At 40.7% G+C, this 21,929-nt stretch overlaps 1 protein-coding gene across 1 annotated transcript in view; it reads right to left on the bottom strand.

The window, feature by feature from the left end:
- The window catches only part of USP10 (ubiquitin specific peptidase 10), a 65,463-nt gene that overhangs the window by 12,353 nt on the left and 31,181 nt on the right, over positions 1 to 21,929 (bottom strand). The window contains exons 3-7 of the mRNA XM_019635197.1: positions 18,945 to 19,005; positions 12,507 to 13,550; positions 1,746 to 1,837; positions 922 to 1,031; positions 355 to 514 (exon numbers count right to left, since the gene is read on the bottom strand). Of these exons, the coding sequence (XP_019490742.1) occupies positions 355 to 514; positions 922 to 1,031; positions 1,746 to 1,837; positions 12,507 to 13,550; positions 18,945 to 19,005 (1,467 nt within the window). The remainder of the gene's footprint in view (positions 1 to 354; positions 515 to 921; positions 1,032 to 1,745; positions 1,838 to 12,506; positions 13,551 to 18,944; positions 19,006 to 21,929) is intronic.

Raw genomic sequence — 21,929 nt, 5'->3', positions numbered from 1 at the left:
GTACTTGCTGTGTGACCTTGAACGACGACTTCACTTTTCTCAAATGTAACAAGGAAAAAATAATCATAATTTACTCACAGAGTTAAGTTTTAATACATGTACAGAACTTACTAGAGTACTTGGTGCACAGTAAATGACACATGAGTTGGCTCTGATTTATGATGATGATCACCGTACTCTTTAAATTCATCCGAGCAATTGACTCCATCACAAGCAAAAGACTCCATCTACTGAATACACCCACCAAATCACAGCACTTAAAGCAGAGGGCAAGCACTGAATAAGCAACAGGTAAGGCACAAAATGGAGCAAAAGGCAACACTTTATACTGGCTACATTAGAGGAGTCCCAAACCTTTTCAGACAGGCTCGACTTGATGACTGTCAAGAGTCTATAAATATATGTGGGTTCAAAGGCAGCTCCAGGGCGGATATCCCTCACAATTTTGTCCCCAAGAGCTTGTCTGGGTTTTGGAGGTACAGGCATGTTAGTAAACTCATTCATTAGCCGAACACTAAACATGAGGGGGAAAAAAATGCTTAGTGGTACATTTTTTAACAAGACATGCTTTTACTAAAGAGCCTCAATGGCTAAGGATATTAATTAGCATGAAGACAGCAAATTTTAGGTCACCAATACTATAATAGCTAGTGAGTTCTTAAATCTTTCCTATATAAGTTTTTGGTATATGTTAAGTGATAAACTGGTAAACACTAAAATGTATCCAACTGGATCTAAACACAGATAAACAACATTCCAATTCTATTTCTGGTTAAGTTCCATATATAAACAGTAAATTAAAAAAAACAGAATTATAAGACTTATTTGCAGGATATTAAGAACTTGGCTAAACGATTTGAATTCTAATGATCAGAGAGGAAAATCCCACCCCATCAACACATTTTGAAGCACCTTACTTACAAGCTGTCAATCATGGGCGTTGACGTGCAAGGCCTTTGCACTTTCGAATACAGAGGAATGAATTTCATCAGGTGATACATTGGAGGGCAAGCAACCAGTGCCTGCAGTGTCTAAATATTGGCAGTAAAGGAAGCGTAAAGGAAATGAAACAGACATGCCAAATTTCCAAAAGGCACATTAAGCCCAATAGCATATAAAACTAAATACGCCAAGGACCTTAGATATATAAACACAAAAGGGAATAAACCAAACCATCGCGGGGATAACTGCCTTGTGATATCCACATAAGGGTTTACTCTGCAATCCGTAGTTTACATACAAGAGCTTGATTCAACCAAAATAACCAAATCAATGAAAACTAAATTTCCAGTTGTAACTGCCCTATTATTTCGGGCCACTCTAACAAGGAGAAAACTTGCCTAATCTGGCATTACCCAGTCAACAAATCTTTTTTTGGGGGGTGGGGTGGGGGGTGGGGGGGGTCAGGAATAACTGTTTATAAACAAGGTAGGCAGACTACATAAGGACCCAGGTTTCTGGATCCAAAATTTAGGGGAAGGGCCGGCCGAGTGGCTCAGTTGGTTAAGAGCTCGCTCAAGAGTTTGAGCTCTGAGCAACAGCGGTTTGAGTCCAGCCCGAGCTGAGCAGCTGCTGAGCTGCCAACAGGTAGCAGGATGGCTCAGCTAAAAAAAAACAACAAAAAAAAACAAAAACAAAAAAAATGTAGGGGAGATGCCCCCAAGGAAGCTGAAATAAGTCAAATGCAGCTGAGGAAGAGAAAACTGTAGTCAGCCAGCCCTGGGGATGGCATCTGAGAAGGATACAGCATTAATGTAGCACCAGTTTCCTTTATTGATCAGCCCACGGGGTTGCAATGACACTGGTTTATGTATTAGGGTTACATTCTCCAGTAACTCTGAAAGAACAAAGAAGCAGATTTAAGAAGTTAATAACATCTAGTTAACAACAGTGAAGTAAATTCTTATGCTCTACTCTAGGAGTGTTCAAAACCCCTTCAATAAGTCACCTACCCAAAGAAAAGGCATACTGTGCTAAAAAGCTTCATTCCATTCAACATCATGTACATTATTTAATAATTCAATTTTGAAAAAAAAACTTCCCCCCAAACACCAACACGTATTCGTCTTCCTGTGAAAACAGAACTCGGGAGCATGAGGACTATTTTAATATGAAACAAAAAAAGCTTAAAAATAATGTATCAGTATTAGAAAACAGATTTAAAAGATACAGGCTTTTTTCCTTAAACACTGACAGCTAAGCATGCCATGCTAATAGCGTGGTCCCTGAGACCCCAGCTATAAGGTTTTAACGTGCAGAGCTCAAGTCTCATTCATGCCTGAATCTCTAACATCTACTACAGTAGCCCACACATCACAGTGGGTGTTTGATGACTGTTCCATGAGTGATGATACTCCTTTTTGGGACAACGATCTCCTATCAACTAAACGATATTTTTCACTGGAAGTCAAAAATAGGGTTAGGGACTGTTTTTCACACTGGAATTCCCTTATTTCCTTTACAAACAAGCTTCTTATCCTCGGACTTCACCCTGAGACATACATCACTCTTCTTCATCGTCTTAAAGAGAGCTGTAAACGCCATCTCTGATTGAAAAAATCAAATGCTTTATATAATTTTCACAAATGCTTTAAAACAAGGTCTCCCATGTGCTGTTATGAAACTTGTAACAGTGACAGCTACAATTTATGGACACATTCTATACATAGTAAATACTTTACAATGTATATATGTTAACAGGCTGCACTTAACCCCTAGTAATCCAGTAATACCACCGCTATCCCTCCCCACCCCCCTTTCACCAATAAGGAAATCGAGGGTCAGAAAGGTTAACTACTTGCCTGTGATCACACAGGAGCAAGGTAGCACAGCCAGCGCCTGAAATACATGATCTGTGGCCAGACCACACAGCCTCTCTTCACTTTAAATTGTGTACTAGGGGGCTGGCCGAGTGGCGCGTTGGTTAAGAGCTGGCTTGGGACGCCAGAGGGCCCCGGTTTGGATCCCACATATGAGGGCCAGTGACGCTGCCCTCTACAGCTGAGATGCTGAACAGCAGCTCGGCCTGGAGCTGGGCAGCCGTGAGTCACTGGCCAGGCGTAGGCTGCAGCCCCCGCTGCAATGGGTTGCCATGGGCTACCATGTGTAGCCAGCAGCCTCCATGAGCAGCCGTCCAGAAGCCAGCGACTGATCTGCCTCGCCCGGGAACAGCGCAATGTTAATATCAACATGGGCCAGTGAGGCGGCGTCCTCCACAACTAGACTGAGGAGCAGAAGGACAGCAGCTTGTCTGTTCCCCTTCCTCCAATTCCCCAGCGCTGTTCCCATCCCCCAATTCCCCAATAAAAATCTTTTAAAAAAAAAATTTGTGTACTAGGAAACACTAAGTGAGCATACGTTTGATATTAGCATCAATCCAATCATCACTCAAACATAACAAGCCTTTCTTTTCTAAAACACAGTTGGCCTTGGCAGGTCCAGGACTTAAGCATTAAATGAAGAAATTAATTTGCAAAATTCTAATGTCCGCACAACACACTCACTCCCCTCCCCCTGGGGAGAGTAAATGCTCTCTTTGCTCTAATTGAGGAAGCACGAGGCATAATTTTCCCATTTACAAAAAGTAAAACATTACAGGCTCAAAAGAACCCAATGGAATCTGTTCCATTAGACTAAGCTTGCAAAACTCCTCTCCTCTCTCTTACCAGTACTGGGCTTCAATGAGTAACAGGTCAGTTACAGAACTGAACCACAAGCCTGTGTGATAACACCCAGTACAGACAGTACCAGTCATGTGGCAGACACTATGCTATGAGCTTTATCTGTATTACTCATAATCGTCCTAACCCTATCAGAGACACCAGTATCATTCCCATTTTACAGATGAGAAAACTGAGGTCCAAGGGGTTAGGTACGTGTTAAGTCATGTAACAGCTGACACATGAACCTGGGTCAGGCAATTTCTTCTCAGTAGATTATGGGCTCCGCTTTAAAAATCCTTTTACTCTAAGGTTTCGGATACTAACCTTTCCCCACAGGCTTAAGATCTTCTACTTACAATAGATTTTTGCATCTGTCTTTGAGCCGTATTATCACAACAGTCTGTAATTTCCAATGTGAGCCACACAATGGCAATTATTTAACATAATTATTCTACCCAAACCCCTGAATTTTCAAATAAGCATCAATCCCAAATGAACACTCCGGCATGATACCTGTGAATCTTTGCCACAGTATTTTTATATTTAAAAACAATTAAGTTTTTCATGACTGTAAGACTCAAAATAAACTGCCTTCCTACCACAGGGCCCTCTATTAAACGACACGCTGCCATTTGCAGAGCCATGCCTGGGCACCAGCTCCTGGAGGCAGAGGTGACTGAGGGGTGGCCCTACTGCAGGAGCCTGCGGACAGTGACAGGACATCACAGGGCAGGCGAAGCTGAAAGGGGTCAGTGGAGGGGATGCTCAGCCCAATCCAAGGACTTAGAGAAAACCCTGAGGCGGCCAGGAGCCGGAGAATGTCTCCGGTTAGGGTACTCGTGCCTTCTGCCCAGAGAATACAACAGGATGAGTGGGTTATTTTTTGTTCTGTGCAGTGGTGAGATAATGAGTTTACCTTTGGAGGTGCTGACAAGAGGTACCCAGATGACACCAGTAAATAGTATACTTACACCCACAGACCAGCAAGTCACGTATCCACACTGAACATATGCACAGGTCCCTGCAGCTTGGGGCTGGAACTATGCATTCTGACAATACACAGCAAGAGCCGTGGGTCAGAAGAGGAACCTAAGCAGCACCATGTCCAATGACAGGCCGAGAAGAACCTGTAACCGTGATCCAGGACAGGGCAGTTTGAATTAGTAGTGGGTGCAGAAGCAGGTTCTAGGGCCTCAAGGGCAGGGCAGGCAAAGTCTTCTGGGGTGGGGCGTTGGGTGAAGGTCCACGGGAGAGACAGGGAGGGGCCTGACGACATTAATTCCTGTTCAACACAGACACCAGAAGAAAACGGAAAGAAAATGGCCAGGGACAGGCACACAAGCTCTATCTTGAACTTCCCTTCTATGTCAACTGTCTTTAATAGACCCCCCCAAAAAAATGTTTATAATCAAAAGTACTTTAAATATCTTGTTAAACAAATTTTAAAAAATAGTTTATGACAAGGCTAACTCCCCTCTCAAAAGGGAAAGCAGGTGTAACCTCAAGAATAGCTGTAAGCTCCACTGAAAAAAACGCATCCACTCTTCTGGTCTTAACTAAGTGACATGCCCAGAATAATCTGCACACCTGGAGAATGAAACATTCAAACGCTATGGAATCAAGAGAATAAATCCAACTTAAAATTGGCCATTAGCTGGCTTCTTTCCAACATTCAGCTGGGAAACAGCATGTGTGCGTTGGACAGAAACCATTGGTTTCTACATCAACCCTTCCCTTGAATCGATGCCAGCTTCTGGCCATTACTGTTGGTTGGCATAAGGAGCAGGCAGGTAAAAAAAAGCATCGTTGATCTTCCACAATATTAAGTTCAAGTCTCTTAGCATCACCTAGAGGTTTGTTCAATAACTGCAAGTAACATTTCAAGCAGACATATAGCTACAAAATTAAAAACTCTGAAACATAATGTAGAACAAAAGGACACTTAGTATATTTTATTAGCAAATGTACAAAACTAGCTTCTTTTCCAGTCTTTAACATTCTTTGAAAGGGTCTTCTAGTACAATGTTCATAAATGTAGATTAGTAAGTCTTTACAGACTTAGGAAATACAAACACTGAACAATGTAGTTTCATTAAGGGTTATGCTGTTAGTCTACAAAATTTTTCTCTACAGTGACAAGTCTTCCCTAAGCTAAAATACAGTATCATTCTGTTGTTAGTATCCTCCAATGATCCTAAACACTACTCTGACGACTGGAAACTCCTCCCTGAAGGCATCTCAGAGTTATACACTGTATCTCTCTTCATGGCAACTGACACCATGACTATCTACCTTGTATTAGGGGTGTGTAGCTCCTTCCCTGAATGGGAAGGTCCTTACAGAAGACAGCCTCACACTGCTAACTACCTACTCAGCTTAGTGTTCCCCGTTCAGGGTAACAGGGCTTCATGGTGCCCTCTTGTCCCCAGCCTAATAGTGCCATCCCTATTGGCCACATCAAGTCTCCTCCTCCCCTCCTTCTTCCATACCCCTCCGCAAATGATGACTTCTCTCTTTCTGCTAATAAGAGCTGCCATCTGTTCCTTTTCTATCTTACTCCTTAGACCTCAAGGCAAGGCCAATCATTACTCACTGACCTATAATAGATAGCGGATGGAATGCTGTAAGTACAGATTAGATGGTAACATGGGATGAATTAAACATCTGGAGACTAAAGTTGTTGGTTATGGTAAATGACTCCATTCCAGCTTGTTAGAAATGACCCAGTGGACATCAAAGGTCATTCTATCACATAGTTCAGAAAGCCTCCAGGCACACCCTGTGGATAAGGAGACAAGGGCAACGAGCCAGGAAGACAAACCAGACACTTGGGTTCCCGCCCTGGCTCTGCCGCTTCCTTCATTTTGCACCTCTTGCACGACTTCACTCCTCACCTGTTAACAGAGGCCGCACCATGAACGGCTATGGGGAGGCTACACGATAATATAACACAGGTACAGAAAACACCTAGCAGCTCATTACAGGTGCTCCATAATCCTTATTAGAGAATAAGGAGCTAATATTAATTTATGGACATTTTAGAGAACCAACAATATGCAGTACTCCAAGAAGAAACAAGTTACCTTAAAACTAAGTTTTGAACATTGTTTATATTAATAAAGTTCTATTTCAAAAGAAAAGATTGTAAAAAATTAAGATAAGATTAAATATCTTAAAACCAAATATCCAAGGAATTTAAAGGTTCATTTTGTAAAGTATTGTTACATTGAGCCTTTTTCCCACTGAATTTCAATAACCAACTGAGCCAGGTACTAACTCCTGATAAAGTTTACTAAGTGGACCTGTCTTCTCCCTCCCACCGAAACAACACAGGTGCAAACACTATTGTAATTCCTGTAAGGTCACCTGTCACTATTATTGAATCCTGTTAAAATGAATGAATCCTATTGTTATAGTTCAAAAGTCAATTATTTGTGACTTGCAGACAAGCCAGTATGAATAATGCTTTAATTTTTTCGTATAACTCTTGGGTCTATTTAATTAAGTTCCTTTTATAAAAACACCACTTACATTACGACTTTATTTCTAGCCTAAAAGTCCAATAAATAATACAATTGTGGGGGTGAAAGAATCAAAACCAGAAACGGTTGCCATTTAGGAGAGAAGGCAGGGTATTTCCGGAGGTTGAAACTGGAAATCTAACAGGTGGTCCAAAGTCAGCACTGTTGGTTATCCATTTTACCTTCTTTTAGGGCAAATAACCAGAAGTTGACTGTAACAACAAACTTTTCACCCAGAAGCTTCTTTTCAATTTATTGTTGTCAGTGTAATTTTACCCCTCAGATCCACTCAGATAGCAACGTTAGGAAGCTGGCCTCCCCAATCCATCTTTCTCACAGGAGTTGGTGAGTCTCCTCAAAACAATGTTAATGGAATGGTACCAAATGCCAGAATGACTCTATACCACATAAAAGATGCAAAATTGAAACCGATGTCTCCACTTTTGTAACAGCTCAAACACTAAATGGCTGAATTAAAGTTCAACTTTATGAAATCTGCTGACATACAGAAAAGCTGAGTGCTTAATATCCTTCTTTGTATTTCAAGACATACAGAGTAGTTTACATGTTGCCACAAACCATTCAAATGAAACGACTTATAAACTCAATGGCAATACTATCATTGTAAACTTAAGTGAACATAAGTTATAATTATTCTTATACACATTTTATGCATCAGATTTTCTTTTCCTAAAATTAGGATTTAGAGGTCATATTACCATTTAAAATCCATGAAAACGCACGGTACAGAAATGTCATTGATTCTTAAGGCTCAATAACTGCCCCATAACTGACATTCTGATATGTCAACCTGCTTTTCTGTCATCTTCCTAACTGTTCAGAACATTCTCCAAGTGTTTTGCTGTTCCTCATTACATCACTTTAGAAAAACATATGCTATCTTGGTTACCTAATCAGGTGGAGGGCAGTAAAGCAACCAAAATGTACCACTATCCATTGACTATGGATCAACTTATGTTTTGTAAGTGGAAGGCTCTCAGTTTAGTTCTATGAAATAGAAACATATCATAAATACCAGCAAGGGCATATACATATCAAATCAGATATGGACTGAACTCTCAACCTACAAGCACAGATTCCTGCAAACAAGTGCTAAATACCTCTTTTAAGTTTAGGTAGGGCATGCTACATCATTGCTACTTCGGAGAACTTGAAGAGAAAATGTTAAATACTTGAGAAATCATTTCCCAAGGAGGGGGACGTGTAAGTATGATTCATAAACCACCAAATCAAAGATCACTAACAGGCTATATCTTTGTTACATTTCAAATAAATATGGACACGGCAATTCAGTTTCCTGAGCAGATCCAACTTGTAATGATTTTGTTGCTCAGTCCAGCGACAATTTTTAGATGCATAAAAGCCACTGTGCAAAATCATATAGTAAACACGTTTTGACTAAAATTCTTAAAAAATGACATTACTAAATACTTCAATTTCTTCACAAAATTTTTTTAGAGCTGTCAAAGAGCTCAGTTGACCTAGTTCGGTTTCACTGGAATTCTAACTCATTTTATTTGGGCAGTTGGCCTAGTCTTTCTCCCTGCCCGCTACTACTTTACAGTTCTTTAAAATAAAATACGGTGACGTAGAATTTTAAAAGCAAAACACAAAATAGTTCTATTTGTGATGTGAAAGCATTTGATGCAATTTAGGTGTGCGGTATAACAAATGATCCTTATTAAAAACCCAGGAAAAGTTAAATGTTCATTAAAAGGATACGTTGAGTTTCAAATAGCACATGTACAGCAACTCTCCATTCATGAGCCAACGGAGGGAGCAACAGCACAGATAATCCCTGCGTTACTTGTATTTGTCATACTTACTCTTGAATATGGGTAGGTCTAATGCTTTGCAACCACTTTAAAAAAAAAGTTAAAATTTTCAAGTTTCTTTTTCTCACCTCCTGGCTCAGATAGTCCTACTGAAAAATGGCAAATACCCCCTCCTCTCAGACCAACATAAACCACTCACTGAAACACGGAAGTCTCTCCAAGCCCCTGCAGACCTTTTGTTTAGGTTCAAACTTCCTGCGGGGCTGGAGAAGGCATTTAGTGTTTCAGTAGAAGTACTCGTCCCTTCCATCTCCTTCTTAAATAGTTTACAGTTATGAAGAAACCGTCAGTGGAAAAAATGCTGACTAATAAAAAATGCTGACCCCCCCCCCCAAAAAAAATGCTGCCTTCAAGAAGTTGAAGGCAGAACTCATTAAAATAATGGATAAGGGGCCGGCCGAGTGGCGTGTTGGTTAAGAGCTGGCTTGGGACCCCAGAGAGCCCAGGTTCGGATCCCACATATGAAGACCAGTGACATTGCCCTCTACAGCTAAGATGCTGAACAACAGCTCAACCTGGAGCTGGGCTGCAGCCCCTGCTGCAGTGGGTTGCCATGGGCTACCGTGTGTAGCCAGCATCCAGTGTGAGTGGCCAGCAGCTGCAGTGAGCAGCCATCCAGAAGCCGGCAACTGATCTGCCTCGCCCGGGAAGAGCGCAATGATGGTGCCAACTTGGGCCAGTGAAGCAACGTCCTCCACAACTAGACTGAAGAACAAAGGACAGCAACTTGTCTGTTCCCCTTCCCCCAATTCCCCAGCGCTGTTCCCATCCCCCAATTCCCCAATAAAAATCTTTAAAAAAAAATGTAATGGATAAACAATTTACAAGGAATCAAAGATTTGCTGTATTTCACCTCAAAATGCCTTATAGGTGATTCTTATCTTTTGTTTACAGTTGATTTATCTTCTTAATTTTTATCTCACTTGTGGTTATACAAAAATTAGCTGGATGGGCCAGCCAAGTGGCTCAGTTGGTTAAGAGCTCGCTCAAGAGTTTGAGCTCTGAGCAACAGCGGTTCAATGCCCGGCCCAAGCTGAGCTGCCGCTGAGCTGCCAAAAGGTTGGCAGGATGGCTCAGCTAAAAAAAAATAATAATAATAAAAATTAGCTGGCATTTATTAAGCAGAGATTTAATGACAGGGCAGGGCAAAGATCCAGAAATGTGAACATCCAAAATAAATGAACCTGGGATCTAAAACTGGCTGTGGATATTGGTATCACTCCAAGAAATCAAAAAACAATTGACAATGTCTGAACTGCTCCCTTCTCCCTCTTTCCCCAAAGTCAGTAAGTATAATGATAAACATAAAAATTACTCTCTGGGCAGAACCAGATAGATGCTAAAGCAGGTCAAATACGATGATAACCAACATCAACAGATCTTTGAATGAAGCTAGAATTTCACAGTTAAGTGCTGCTTTAAACAAGCGGGCCAACATTTAAAAGCATGCCCATTAATGGGAAGTTTGCGGTAGTGCATCTGACTTATAACAAATTGAATATAAGTCATATATATTTACCTTATAAAATTTATAAGGTAAATCTCTAAGTTGGAGAATACAACAAAGAGAAAAAAAATTCCAAACAATACCACTTTACCTAAGCTATATATGATTCCAAGTGTTAGTCAGTGTGAATCTTATCACTGCATTATTTTACAGAATACTGAAAACTGTCAGCAACTACATTCGATATTTTTAAGGCTCAACAAACAGGCTCAAAAGAATGAAGTATTTTAAAAGGAACTAAACTTTTGCTCAGATAATTAAAACATTTTTGTAACTGGCCTAATCAAAATAGGATTAAGAAAAGAAATGGGCTAGGGGGAGGTATGGGGGAACACACTATATCAATTCAAAAATAATTACTTGGATTGTACAATGCTCTCTACTAATACAAGTAACTAAGAGCCCCTACTTTCACAGTATTTTACAAAGCAGGTTTAACATTAGGTTTTAACAGGTTAATTAGATTTTAACAGATAAAGAACATAGCAAACTATGTATCAAACCACATTTAAGGTCAGATGACTAGAACGTTTTAAAACATTTAAAATGAAGCTTTTCTTTCTTACTGTAAATAAAGATTGAGAAAATTTCCCAGGAATGAGAGGTTTTTCTTTGTGAAGTAATTTTTAGGAACAAGTATAATTACAATATCTTCATGAATTTTTACTTAGAATGTACATTTTAAAAAGCATCCCACCATGCATTTCTCATTATAGGTTAAAAATAAACTTTTAACTTAATGATCTATACAAAGACTTACACTGTCTAATCCTGACTGTAACAGCATTCCCTTGCAATGATTACATTCTAAGTGATAATAAAGAAATCACCTGGCTTTTAAAAATATACACGAAGCCCAAAATGATGAATGGCTTATCAATTATCTTCTCATGTTAAGAGAACTCCAGATGCCAAGGGTATTCAAAATAATGTATTTTTGTATAAGGGATAAAATGCTCAATTAAAAAAAAAAAGTATTGTTTGCTATCATCTTACTGCCATCAAAAGAATGTGTTTTATATCTGATGGAATTCTGACCATTCATAAAAGGGTGTGCCTCTTACAGCTCACCACTACTGCACTCATCCTGATAATGCTGTCAGGTGTTCCAAAATGTTATATAAAAAAATACACATAAAGCGTAAATGAGACAGCTTATTTTAACTGGGCTAATGAGGTAAGAATCTGAAGAGAAGGCCACTAAACTTCTTGGTATGATGAAACCTGAAGAAATGGCTTTGGCTTCTTAGATACATATAAATATATGCTCCTTTGTATTTCTGACTTCCTACTTTAACTTAAAAAAACAACTGCCAACAATGCAGCTTTGCATTTTTATTGTGACTTGGTTCTCGTTTTGAGCCTTAGCACTTCAAAATAAAACATTTATTTTGGGCCAAACTGTTACCGTTTCTCTTTCCGTGTCAAGAGCTAACCTTGGTGTGCTGAAACTGAGTAAAATCCATTTACTCAATCCAAAACAGACATTAAGAAGAAAAACCCAAAATGCTTTCTTATAACTTAAGATAAAAAAGGAACAGTGCAAAGTGAGTCCAAACCAGGGATGATCATACCAATGGGGTACAACAGCTGTAACAGGTAGGACAAGTCCATTATTATACAGTCACAATGGAGCAGAATTACTTGATCAAAAGGCAAGAAATGGAAATGTAGTTTGTCAGCAGAAAAGGACTGGTAACAGACATAGACTTTTCACTTAACATAAAGGTATAAAAACCCCCTCCCGTTTTGCTTTTATATTATTTTGCTTTTTTGATAATCTTTAAGGCACAAGCATTCTTCAGAAATTTCTATTCAAACACAGGTAATTTGCTGTTATTGCTCTGGGTAACAATCTATCACCACAGTTTATAAGCCCAGACCGTCTCAAACTTCTCCCTCAACAGGCGATGAGATCTGCTCCCATCTTCACTTTCGAACTGTATCTTTTGAACTATACCTGCAATCTTTATGGCTACGGGATCCTCTGAAACTGGAACAAGCCCTTCCTTGACTTCCGCCTGCTTTTCAGAGACATGGGGAGATGTGGCAGGAGGGGAATACTTAGTTTCCATGGAAGCCAAGGGCGAGGAGGAAGAGGGCTTAGAATCATGGAAAAGACTGGCCCATGACTTAGCAGGCTGACTGATGGGAGCGGCGCCCGCAACACAGGTCAGGGCGTCGGCAGGAGGGGACACGCTCTCAGCTTTAGCTGGGTCCAAGTCCGTGCTTTCCACAGTGTGCAACTCCACCCCGTTGGCAGCTGAGCCCTCACCAGAGGATTCAAGTATCTGTCCATTAGCAACTCCAAGGTTTTCAGTAGTATCAGCCCCAACGTAAGGCTGAGCCACAGCTGTCCTCAACAGGCTGTCCCTGCCAGCCTCTGCAGGGAGGCATGACTGTTCCAATTCAGGCCCCTGGCAGCCTTCCGGCTGCCCTGCAGTCCTGGCATTGCTGTCCAGGGCTCCAGGGAAAGAACCACCATGAACGGCGTCACTGATGAAGTCCGTGGAGTCCTGAGGGCTGTTACAAGTCCTGGGTGTCCCCAGTGGGGGCACATCGCCCACCAACTCGGCATCCTCTGTGCCTACACTGTTCAGGACTGCTGGGTTAGCATGGCCATTGACCAGGGCTTCCGTGGAAATGCCGCCCTCACTGCCATCTTTCAAGTAACTATAGTATCCAGGGGGACATTTTTTCTTCTTCTTACGCTCCCTTTGTCCAAGACCACCCGAGGCACCATCATTTTCCAGACCTTCTGCCTCAGCGTTGGAACTGCCATCCAGAGCAAGGGCAGAGCCTGGGTACTGGCAGTCAATGGAGCTGTAGTTCGCTTCTTTATCTATGTCATCTGGGGTCTTTTTGGAAGTTGTGCAACTAAGAATAAATTCAGGGGCCTGAGGGTTCAATGTGCTTGAAATACTGTAGTTGGGAGTTCTCTGCAAAGTGTCACTGGGTTCAATTACTTCATTAACACCAAACTCGATTCTCTGATATTCCTGTCCTGTTTAGAAAGAAAATGATCAGTAAGAACACAGCTACACAAACTATAAAAGTATCAATAATTATTATTTTAAAACTGAAACCTTAAAGTGTCCTAATTAACAATGCTATGACATTTTATTTCTATGTTGAATAAATAATTGGCTGAAAATAAATAACTATAAAATTATATTTAATTTGGGGATATGAAAAACAGAAGTCTATATTTATCTTCTACTCTCAGGACAGCCAAAGGAGGGAGAGAGACTTTACTAGCTTACTTTATGCCCGAGAGTAAGGTATAAGTTTTTTTAGACAATTAAAAAAAAAATCATGATGACAAACTTATGGACTTAAAATCATTGCTATATACATGGCTTCTCTAGTGTAATTTAATAATTCAAAAAGTATAAACTACACCAAGAACAAATCCTCTATATAAAAGTATATACTTCAGGGGGTGACCAGTTAGCTCAGTTGGTTAGAGCATGGTGCTGATAACACCAAGGTTGCCAGTTTGATCCCCGCATGGGCCACTGTGAGCTGCGCCCTCCCTAAAAGAGTCAACTATGCCACTGTAGCAATGAAAGCAATGTGTAACCAATGACCATGGCTGCTCCCCAATAAAATTTTTTTAAAAAAAGTATATTTCAGAAACACTCTTTTGAATTATCCATCTCCTGACCTCCACTGGCAACCTTAGTTGAAGTCTGAAAATAGCCTTGCATGAATGTATGTAATTGCTCACTAAATGAATTCTTACAGGATTAACTCCATGGGTGGTGATGGTACTTCCAAAAATACTAAAAACTAAAGTCAAGACCACGAAGTTTTAAAAATCTCCATGGAACCCTTCAATATGTCCTCTCCCAAATGACAACAATCTACATATCCTATCCATTCAAAGATGTACATTTTTTCAGCGTTCACATCTATGAAATTAGATTTGAGTTTCAGAATCATTGTCTTTCAATAGACACTAAGCATCAATATCGTTCTATACCTGATAAAATAGTTCTAAATAAACTTTGAAGTTAAGGAAAGAACACATGCCTTATAATTCATATTTAATGCATAACTGAAGATTTCACCAAGTCTAGCATAAGAGGCCAAAATTTTTTCCAAGGCATGTGTTTCAAGGGAAAAAAAATCATAACACCAAAAGAATTGTGTTCTGTTACAGAGAACTGAATATATTTTACCTTGGAAGTCTTTTATAGAAGGAAAACACAGCCCCAGAGAGAGGCCAGTTATGTGCAAGTCAGTGGTGGGGGGAGCCTAGTCTCCTAAATTCTTCATTTGTTTTGATAAAACAACCTGTTGGGGTTAGAGGGGAGACACCTGCACAACAACAAAAAGTTCCTGAAAAAAAAGAATACTGACAGTAATTACATCTAACAGCAGGTTTATATAAAGCCACCAATATGACGATTTGAATCCTTTGGCCACCAAGCACTGATTTTTTGTTTCCTTATTTTGAAAGAATCAGCAAAGAGAAGTTAATTTCTCTATTATTATACCTAAAGATAAATTGTCCACTTTGCTTCCAGGCATCACCTATTCCATGATGTTTCGAGGGTGCAATGCTACTGCATGGATTCAAATGGAAGTATCTGAATTAATGAAAAACACTCCACACGTGGAAGCTACCCTTTGGAGTACGCTGTGGTGTAGTACCCTGTGGTGTACGTTGAGAAGGCACATTAAAAATTATTGGGTCGTCGGGGAAATCATGACACATTTTTGCATTGAAAAACATAGAAAAATACATCATGACTTTGCCGACGACCCAATAGTATGCGCTGTGTCATGCAGCTTGTGCAAGATTTTGATTATTTCCAGCAGACACAGTGCCTTCCACATCTCAAATCTTAATCTTATCACATCATAAAACCTTCTAGAACATGATGTGACATTAATGGAACCATTACAATATGCTGTGGCTATTATCAAAACATTTACCCAGTATAGCATCTGATCATATCACTGGAAGGCAGATTCCTACCCAAAATAATTCCTTTTCTTGTCCAGGAACACTCGTCATGGGCACACGTGTGCACCACACTCCACGACAGAGAGCCCAATCTGTGGGGCTGCTGGACTGCTGGAAGTCCTACAAATTCATGCTTCAAATAACCCAGTCAATATATTGGGTACATGGGAACTCAGCACGCATGTCAGGCAGGCAGTGGGTTGGTTAGAGGATGGAAACCCATATAAATAAAATAAAACAATCACATCCTCACACAGTGTTTCACAAAGTCTGCTCACTGCAGCACTGGCAGTACAATGGCCCCGGAGGCCCCTGGAGTCTGATGTGTTCAGAGGCACCCACAAGATTCTCATACCCACTACTGTAGAGAACTACAACTTAAGTGGCTTCCTCAGCTGATTTCTCCAATTAACTCTTGGCAAGTCAATTCAATGCTGTGTGTAAAGTGCTTACGGGGGGAGATGGAGGGCGGGCACTGAGAGTAATAAGGCTGTCTCAGGGAGTTCCATTTACTAGGGAGACAAACATATTGGACTGAAAATGACAAGGGAGGGAAAGAAAAGGCCTCAACCTCAACAGCTTTACGAAAAAGACCGCTTTCAGACACAAAACAAAGAAATCAATTTTGATCAGAAGCTACAGAACCATCAGTAGAACTAGCAGGATAGCTGGATTTGGGGGTGGGGGACTGGGGGTTATAAGCTATTTCAAGCTTTAGGAACTGCCTAAAAAAGGCAGAGGTATAAAAAAGCATGCTATGATAAGGAGCCCCTGCAAAGAGCTTGCTGTAGTTGACTGTGGTGGGAGATAGAATAAATCACTCTAAATCATTAATCCAAAAGCATGCTGAGGGTTTATAACATTCCAGACACTATGCAGCTGCTAAACACATAGAAATGAAGAGTTATGGTCCCTGCTATGCACAATTGAACTCAGTCTAAAGAGGAGTGTCAGGGAGAAAAAAATTTTCCTTCTACCCTTCTAGGTTCTTCTGACTGGTCTAAGAAGTAAATTGACAGATTAATAGGAGAAAAATCAAGTTTAATTTCTTATGTACAGAGGTCTCATAGATATGGGACCTAAAGAAGTGATCAAAGCAGGCAACTTTTACATGTTTTAGATAAAGAAATGATAAATTTGTGAAGAACTGACAAGATAAAAAATCTTTGGCTTGGGGACAAATGAGTGAGGAAATGAGGCTGAGTTTGCATACACAGCCTTCTCAGCCCTGAATGTCCTACCTCTGGAGATAAGGAAGATTTTTACCTCTTAGTGCAGGGAGGGTGCCTTTTACATGGGAGATTTATTTCCTGCTTTCAGAGGGACAGAGAGGAAGGTCAGAGTGTCCTTGCAACAGTTGTTTCTCAAGAAACTTTAATTCCAAATAATCAATATGCCAAAATGGCACATTTGGGGGTGGCAAATTTTGCTCCCCTGCAGCAGGCACTTTGTACATGAGGCATTACTGTACTGTTCAGAGAACTAAAAGTAATGGAAACACAAGAGAACAGAAAAGGCCTCAGAGAAAGGGGCCTTTAAGCTGGCCTGTCACTAACAGTGGGAGCAGGTGGCAGGATTTCAGCTGTGTTTTCCGCAGAACAAGTGATGAGCTTACAGGCAGAGAGGAGAGAAGAGAGAAAAGACCCAAGAAGCAGTAGCGGAACAGGGATGAGAGCCTGGAAGGGGGGGGTGTGGCATGAGGGAGAGGAGGAAATGGATTAGAGGTGGGTGGAGTCAGAACCACGAGGGGTTGGAGGTTGGGGGGAGGAGCTCCTGAAGCCGCCCACCTCCCGCCCATGCCACTCACTTGGAGGATAGTGGGACAACTCACTGGACTATTACAGAAAAAAAGGCATAATGTTAAAGGGAAAATAATGGAACATTTTTAAGCACTGAGTAAACATCTGCAGCATGCTTACTATGTGCAAAGTACATGGACACAGAGAAATCTACTGACTCAGATTTTAAAAAGCTGCTCCAGGGGCTGGGCAGTGGGGCAAGGGCCTGTGGGTCCCTATAACTTCATTAATTTTATTCTCATCCTAAGCCATCATTAGAACTGCTCTGTCCCTTATGATCTCCTATATCACTGTTTCTTAAAAAACTGCTAATAATTTTAGATATAATCACTTTTCTGATTTTACTATAGATAAAAAGTTTGGCTAGTCTTTTCAAGGTTTATACAGAGGGTGCCAAAAAAATGTATACACGTTTTCAGAAAGGAAAAAAACTGTATTAAAATTGTAATACTCAATATATACCCATAACAAAAGATGAATACAAGTCGTGTGTGTACATGTTTTTGGCAGCCCTGGTATTTAGGCCTCAATGAAAATGAAAACCCCTTTCACAGGTTTGACCATGCTAACGAAACAGGGAGCCAAATCCCTGGCTCTCAAAGAAAAGATCAAGCTTTCAGCTTCTCCAAGGCCAGCCAGGGCCTTTGACATGAGCCAAACTGGAAAATGGTCTAGCCCAGGGGTCGGCAAACTGCGGCTCGCGAGCCACATGCGGCTCTTTGGGTACATTCCGTCTCAAAAATTTGCCGACCCCTAGAAGAGCCAATCCTGTCCCTCACAACAATTTAAAAATCATTCGAGAGCCATAAATATATTTTCACATAATCACCATTATGTGAATAATATCCTTTAAAAATTGTATAAATGAAACTATGATAGTTTTATTTTCAATTTTACTTCAGAGCCTGTGGCTCACGAGCTGCAGTTTGCTGACCCCTGGTGGCTCTTCCGTCTCAAGTTTACCGTCCCCTGGTCTAGACGGATTTGACCAGTGCAATGGGACCCTGTTGTTATTTAAACACCAGGCTCTTGGACTATACAAAATGTTGCATCTCAACAAGCACCATGTCCAGTAACCAGCTCAGTGTCTTTGACAGAGACCGAAAAACAAAACAAAACAAAACATAACAGACTACGAGGTGAAGAGGTTCCCTAAATTCCCAAGAGCATTAGCGACAGACGGGGATATAAATGAAAACTGCAGGAACAACAGATTCAAGCTGCCACTGAGCGGTGCCAAGAGCACATGCTCAGAAACGCACCAGTTCGGGGCCCTGCAGCCTCCGCAACCAGACTAAAAGTCCACTTCAGAACTCGGACAAAAAGCACTGGCTATAAAGAACATGCCTGCTCCACTGAGAGCTGTTCAGAAAAAAACAGAACTGAACAACTATTTCCTTAACTAAACTGTGAACGTCTGAAGCACAGAATACATTTTAATTCATTAGTCAAAGTCGTTCGGTGATTAAAGCTGCTATAGTTTAGAACAAAAACATCAAACCATAAGGGAATGTTTATTCGCAAAGTATGAACAAACCGGAAAACACTGTCTCCAGCCAGCCGGCCCACCCAGCACATATGGCCAGAATCCACATCAGGGAAATGAAGGACAGAGCGAGCTTACCATCAGGTAGTTCATCTGGAGCCTGTGCGCCACACAGAACTGTTCCATTGTACGGAGGAAGCTGCACAGGGAGTCAGAAAACAAATGTTAACCCAACAAAATGTTAAAGCCTGAAACATACTATTTATTCAAGCAACACTTCATTAAAACTCTATCCCTGCAACTTCTTCTCATGACATCATTTTTACCAAAATAATACATGAAGAGACAGTAAAATTAAATCATCTTCATTTAAGAAAAAAGACCATAGGAAAGGAATGCTTTTGAATATTTATTGTTGTTAAACAGATCCAAAAATGAGGCAAAAAATGAAAATGGACCCCAATGGACATGTAAATTAGCTACAATAAGATACTTACAGTACATCCTTCGCTTCACAGGATGTTAGCGACTGCCCATAAACACCACAGCCGCCTGTCTTTGTCCACTAGTAAAGATGACCCTTTGCGACCATCTGCACTTCATGTTCACTATCACTACAAGTCAGCACAGCCATCAGAGGCCAGGACTTTGCAGAGAGCAAAGAAAGCCCACTGGGAAGGAAAATCTGGGAATCGTGGTTCCCTTTTCAACACAGTGCCTTAAAAAACACTCCTTGTTTGGAAGAGAGCAAGCAAAATGGCAAATGTTTGACCTCTTCGTAAAAAGCAGGAAGGTGTTATGAATATACCAAATTTTTCTTCTTCATAGCTATTCCATAATACCTAAGAGATGAAAATGTTTTGAATGGACCTGTTTTGAGATGAGGAAGTTTAAGATGGGAAAGGGTTAAGTGGATGAATACTTGTTACCTGAAGTCAGAACAAAAGAACAAAACAATTGCATCCTCACACAGCATTTCTCAGTCTGCTCAGAGCAGCACTCTCAGTACAATGATGGCCCCAGTGACTGCATGAGGTCCCCAAGTCTGAAATGTTCAGAGGCACCCACGGGATTCTCATGCCCACTACTGAGAACTACAGCTTAAGTGGCTTCCTCAGCTGATTTCTCCAATTAACTCTTAGCATAATCACAGAGATAAAAGCTTATCTCTCCAAGTTACCAAGCACGTTCTCTCCCTGGAGAATTATGACAAATAAGCAGCTAAGAAAACACAGTGCTATTCAAAATGAACTGGACGCTTTCAGGACTTGACAGCTGCACATATTTCCACCACATGGGGGCACCCCAGTATTTAACACACTGACACAAAAGGAGAAAGCATTCTGGGTGCCAAGACAGGCTACATTTGGCCTTGTGCCTGAAGTGCAAAGACCGTTCAAACACTCACCCCAGGTGCTCCAGCATGTACCACTGGCGCAAACCTCAGGAGCAGAAAGGTGCATCTGAGGAAGCCACAAATCAGGTTCATGGCCCTCTGCAGTCACAAAAGCAGTTCGGCAAACTCCCATACACAGAATACCTTCTCTTTTCCCATCAATGACACTGTGGTGCCCCCTGCTGATGGAAACCTATATAATTTTAAGGCACTAAAATTTTAGTGTTTTGTGTTTTTTTTTTAATTTCCCTGTACTTACACAAAATCTATAAGTGGTAGAAGCAGGATCTGAAGACAGGCCACCCAGCAGACTCGGGGGCAATACTGCCATTTTCTGTTAGTGTGTTTAAAATATTCTGATATATTAATCTGGTAAGAGCATCATTGTGGGAATTACTGAACACTGGAATGAGTTCTGGCCCAGAAGAAATACTCGTCCATGTGTGCATGTGTGTGTGTGTGTGTGTGTGTGTGTGTGTGTGTGTGTGTATTTCTTTTTTACTCTAGAGGCATATGGCACCTTTAATTCAACAAAACCTCCACCGCTCATAAGATGCCCGTTAGGTCAGTGGTATGATAAATATACAGCAGAATAAATTGTAAGAATTGTTCAGTTGCCTCTTTCTACAGCTATTTATAAGAAATACAAAATTTAAAATCCAAAACCAAAACATAAAACCTCACACACAAATGTAAACTAAGCAATGTAAAGTAACTGAAATCTAGTTATATTAGATAGAGAGTCAAATCACATTAGTTTGAAATAGTGCTATGAGTCTTGTGAAGACAAGACTTGGGTCCTTCAATAAGATAATGTTTTAAAATCTTTTTGGTACTGCCACCATTTGTTCTGCTCTCTGTCTGAAAAACCCTCACCAGCCCTGAATCTGTCCTCTGAAATCTTATTAAGACACCAAGCCACTCAGAATAACTGTCTTTATGACCCCACACACGCATGGGTGTGCACCTCCATCCTATATGGTGCTGTCTGGGCTTGTTATTCGGTAGCTAGTTGAAGTGTATGTGTTGCCTCTAATGTTGAGAGTCTGGGAAATTTCAGGAACAATTAGCATTCTCTCCCTATTTTTGAACACCAATAACAGGATTATGACTGGGGTTCAAAACATAGTTATTCACAAGTGACCACATTTTTTCTAGTTGGAGAAATTCATTTCTAAATCACCCTGGCTTCTAAACTAGAGCACAGCTTTAGAAAAGACATCAGTTATCTTTAAAATTTTTATATAGGCATGCCTTATTTTACTGCACTTCATTTTACTGCGTTTCACAGATATTGGGAAAATGCATCAACAATGAGGCAAGGCACTCCACAGCAAAAAGGTTATACTGTTCACTGTAAGTTCAGAGACTGGTTAGCATTCTTTAGCAATAAAGTATTTTTTAATTAAGGTATGTACTGTTTTCAGATATAATACTACCGCATACTTAACAGGCTAGTGTAAACTAACTTTTACATGCACTGGGAAACCAAAAACTTTGTGTGACTTGCTTTACTGCAATATTCGCTTTATTGCAGTGGTCTGGAGCTGAACCTGCAACTTCTCCGAGGTATGCTCGTACTGACATTTAAGCTCACATCGGCTGACTTTGATTCTTCTGATTCTGCTAAACTGCTGACCACCCTATCTTGCCAGTGGCAGGCTTTCAAACAAGCAAACTAAAAGAAGCAAAAAAAAAACCTCTCAGCTGGGAGGAATGATGCTTTG

The sequence above is a fragment of the Hipposideros armiger genome, unplaced genomic scaffold (assembly GCF_001890085.2).
Source record: "Hipposideros armiger isolate ML-2016 unplaced genomic scaffold, ASM189008v1 scaffold_19, whole genome shotgun sequence".
In the NCBI taxonomy this organism is placed as follows: domain Eukaryota; kingdom Metazoa; phylum Chordata; class Mammalia; order Chiroptera; family Hipposideridae; genus Hipposideros; species Hipposideros armiger.
This window is presented reverse-complemented; position numbering and strand designations above follow the sequence as displayed.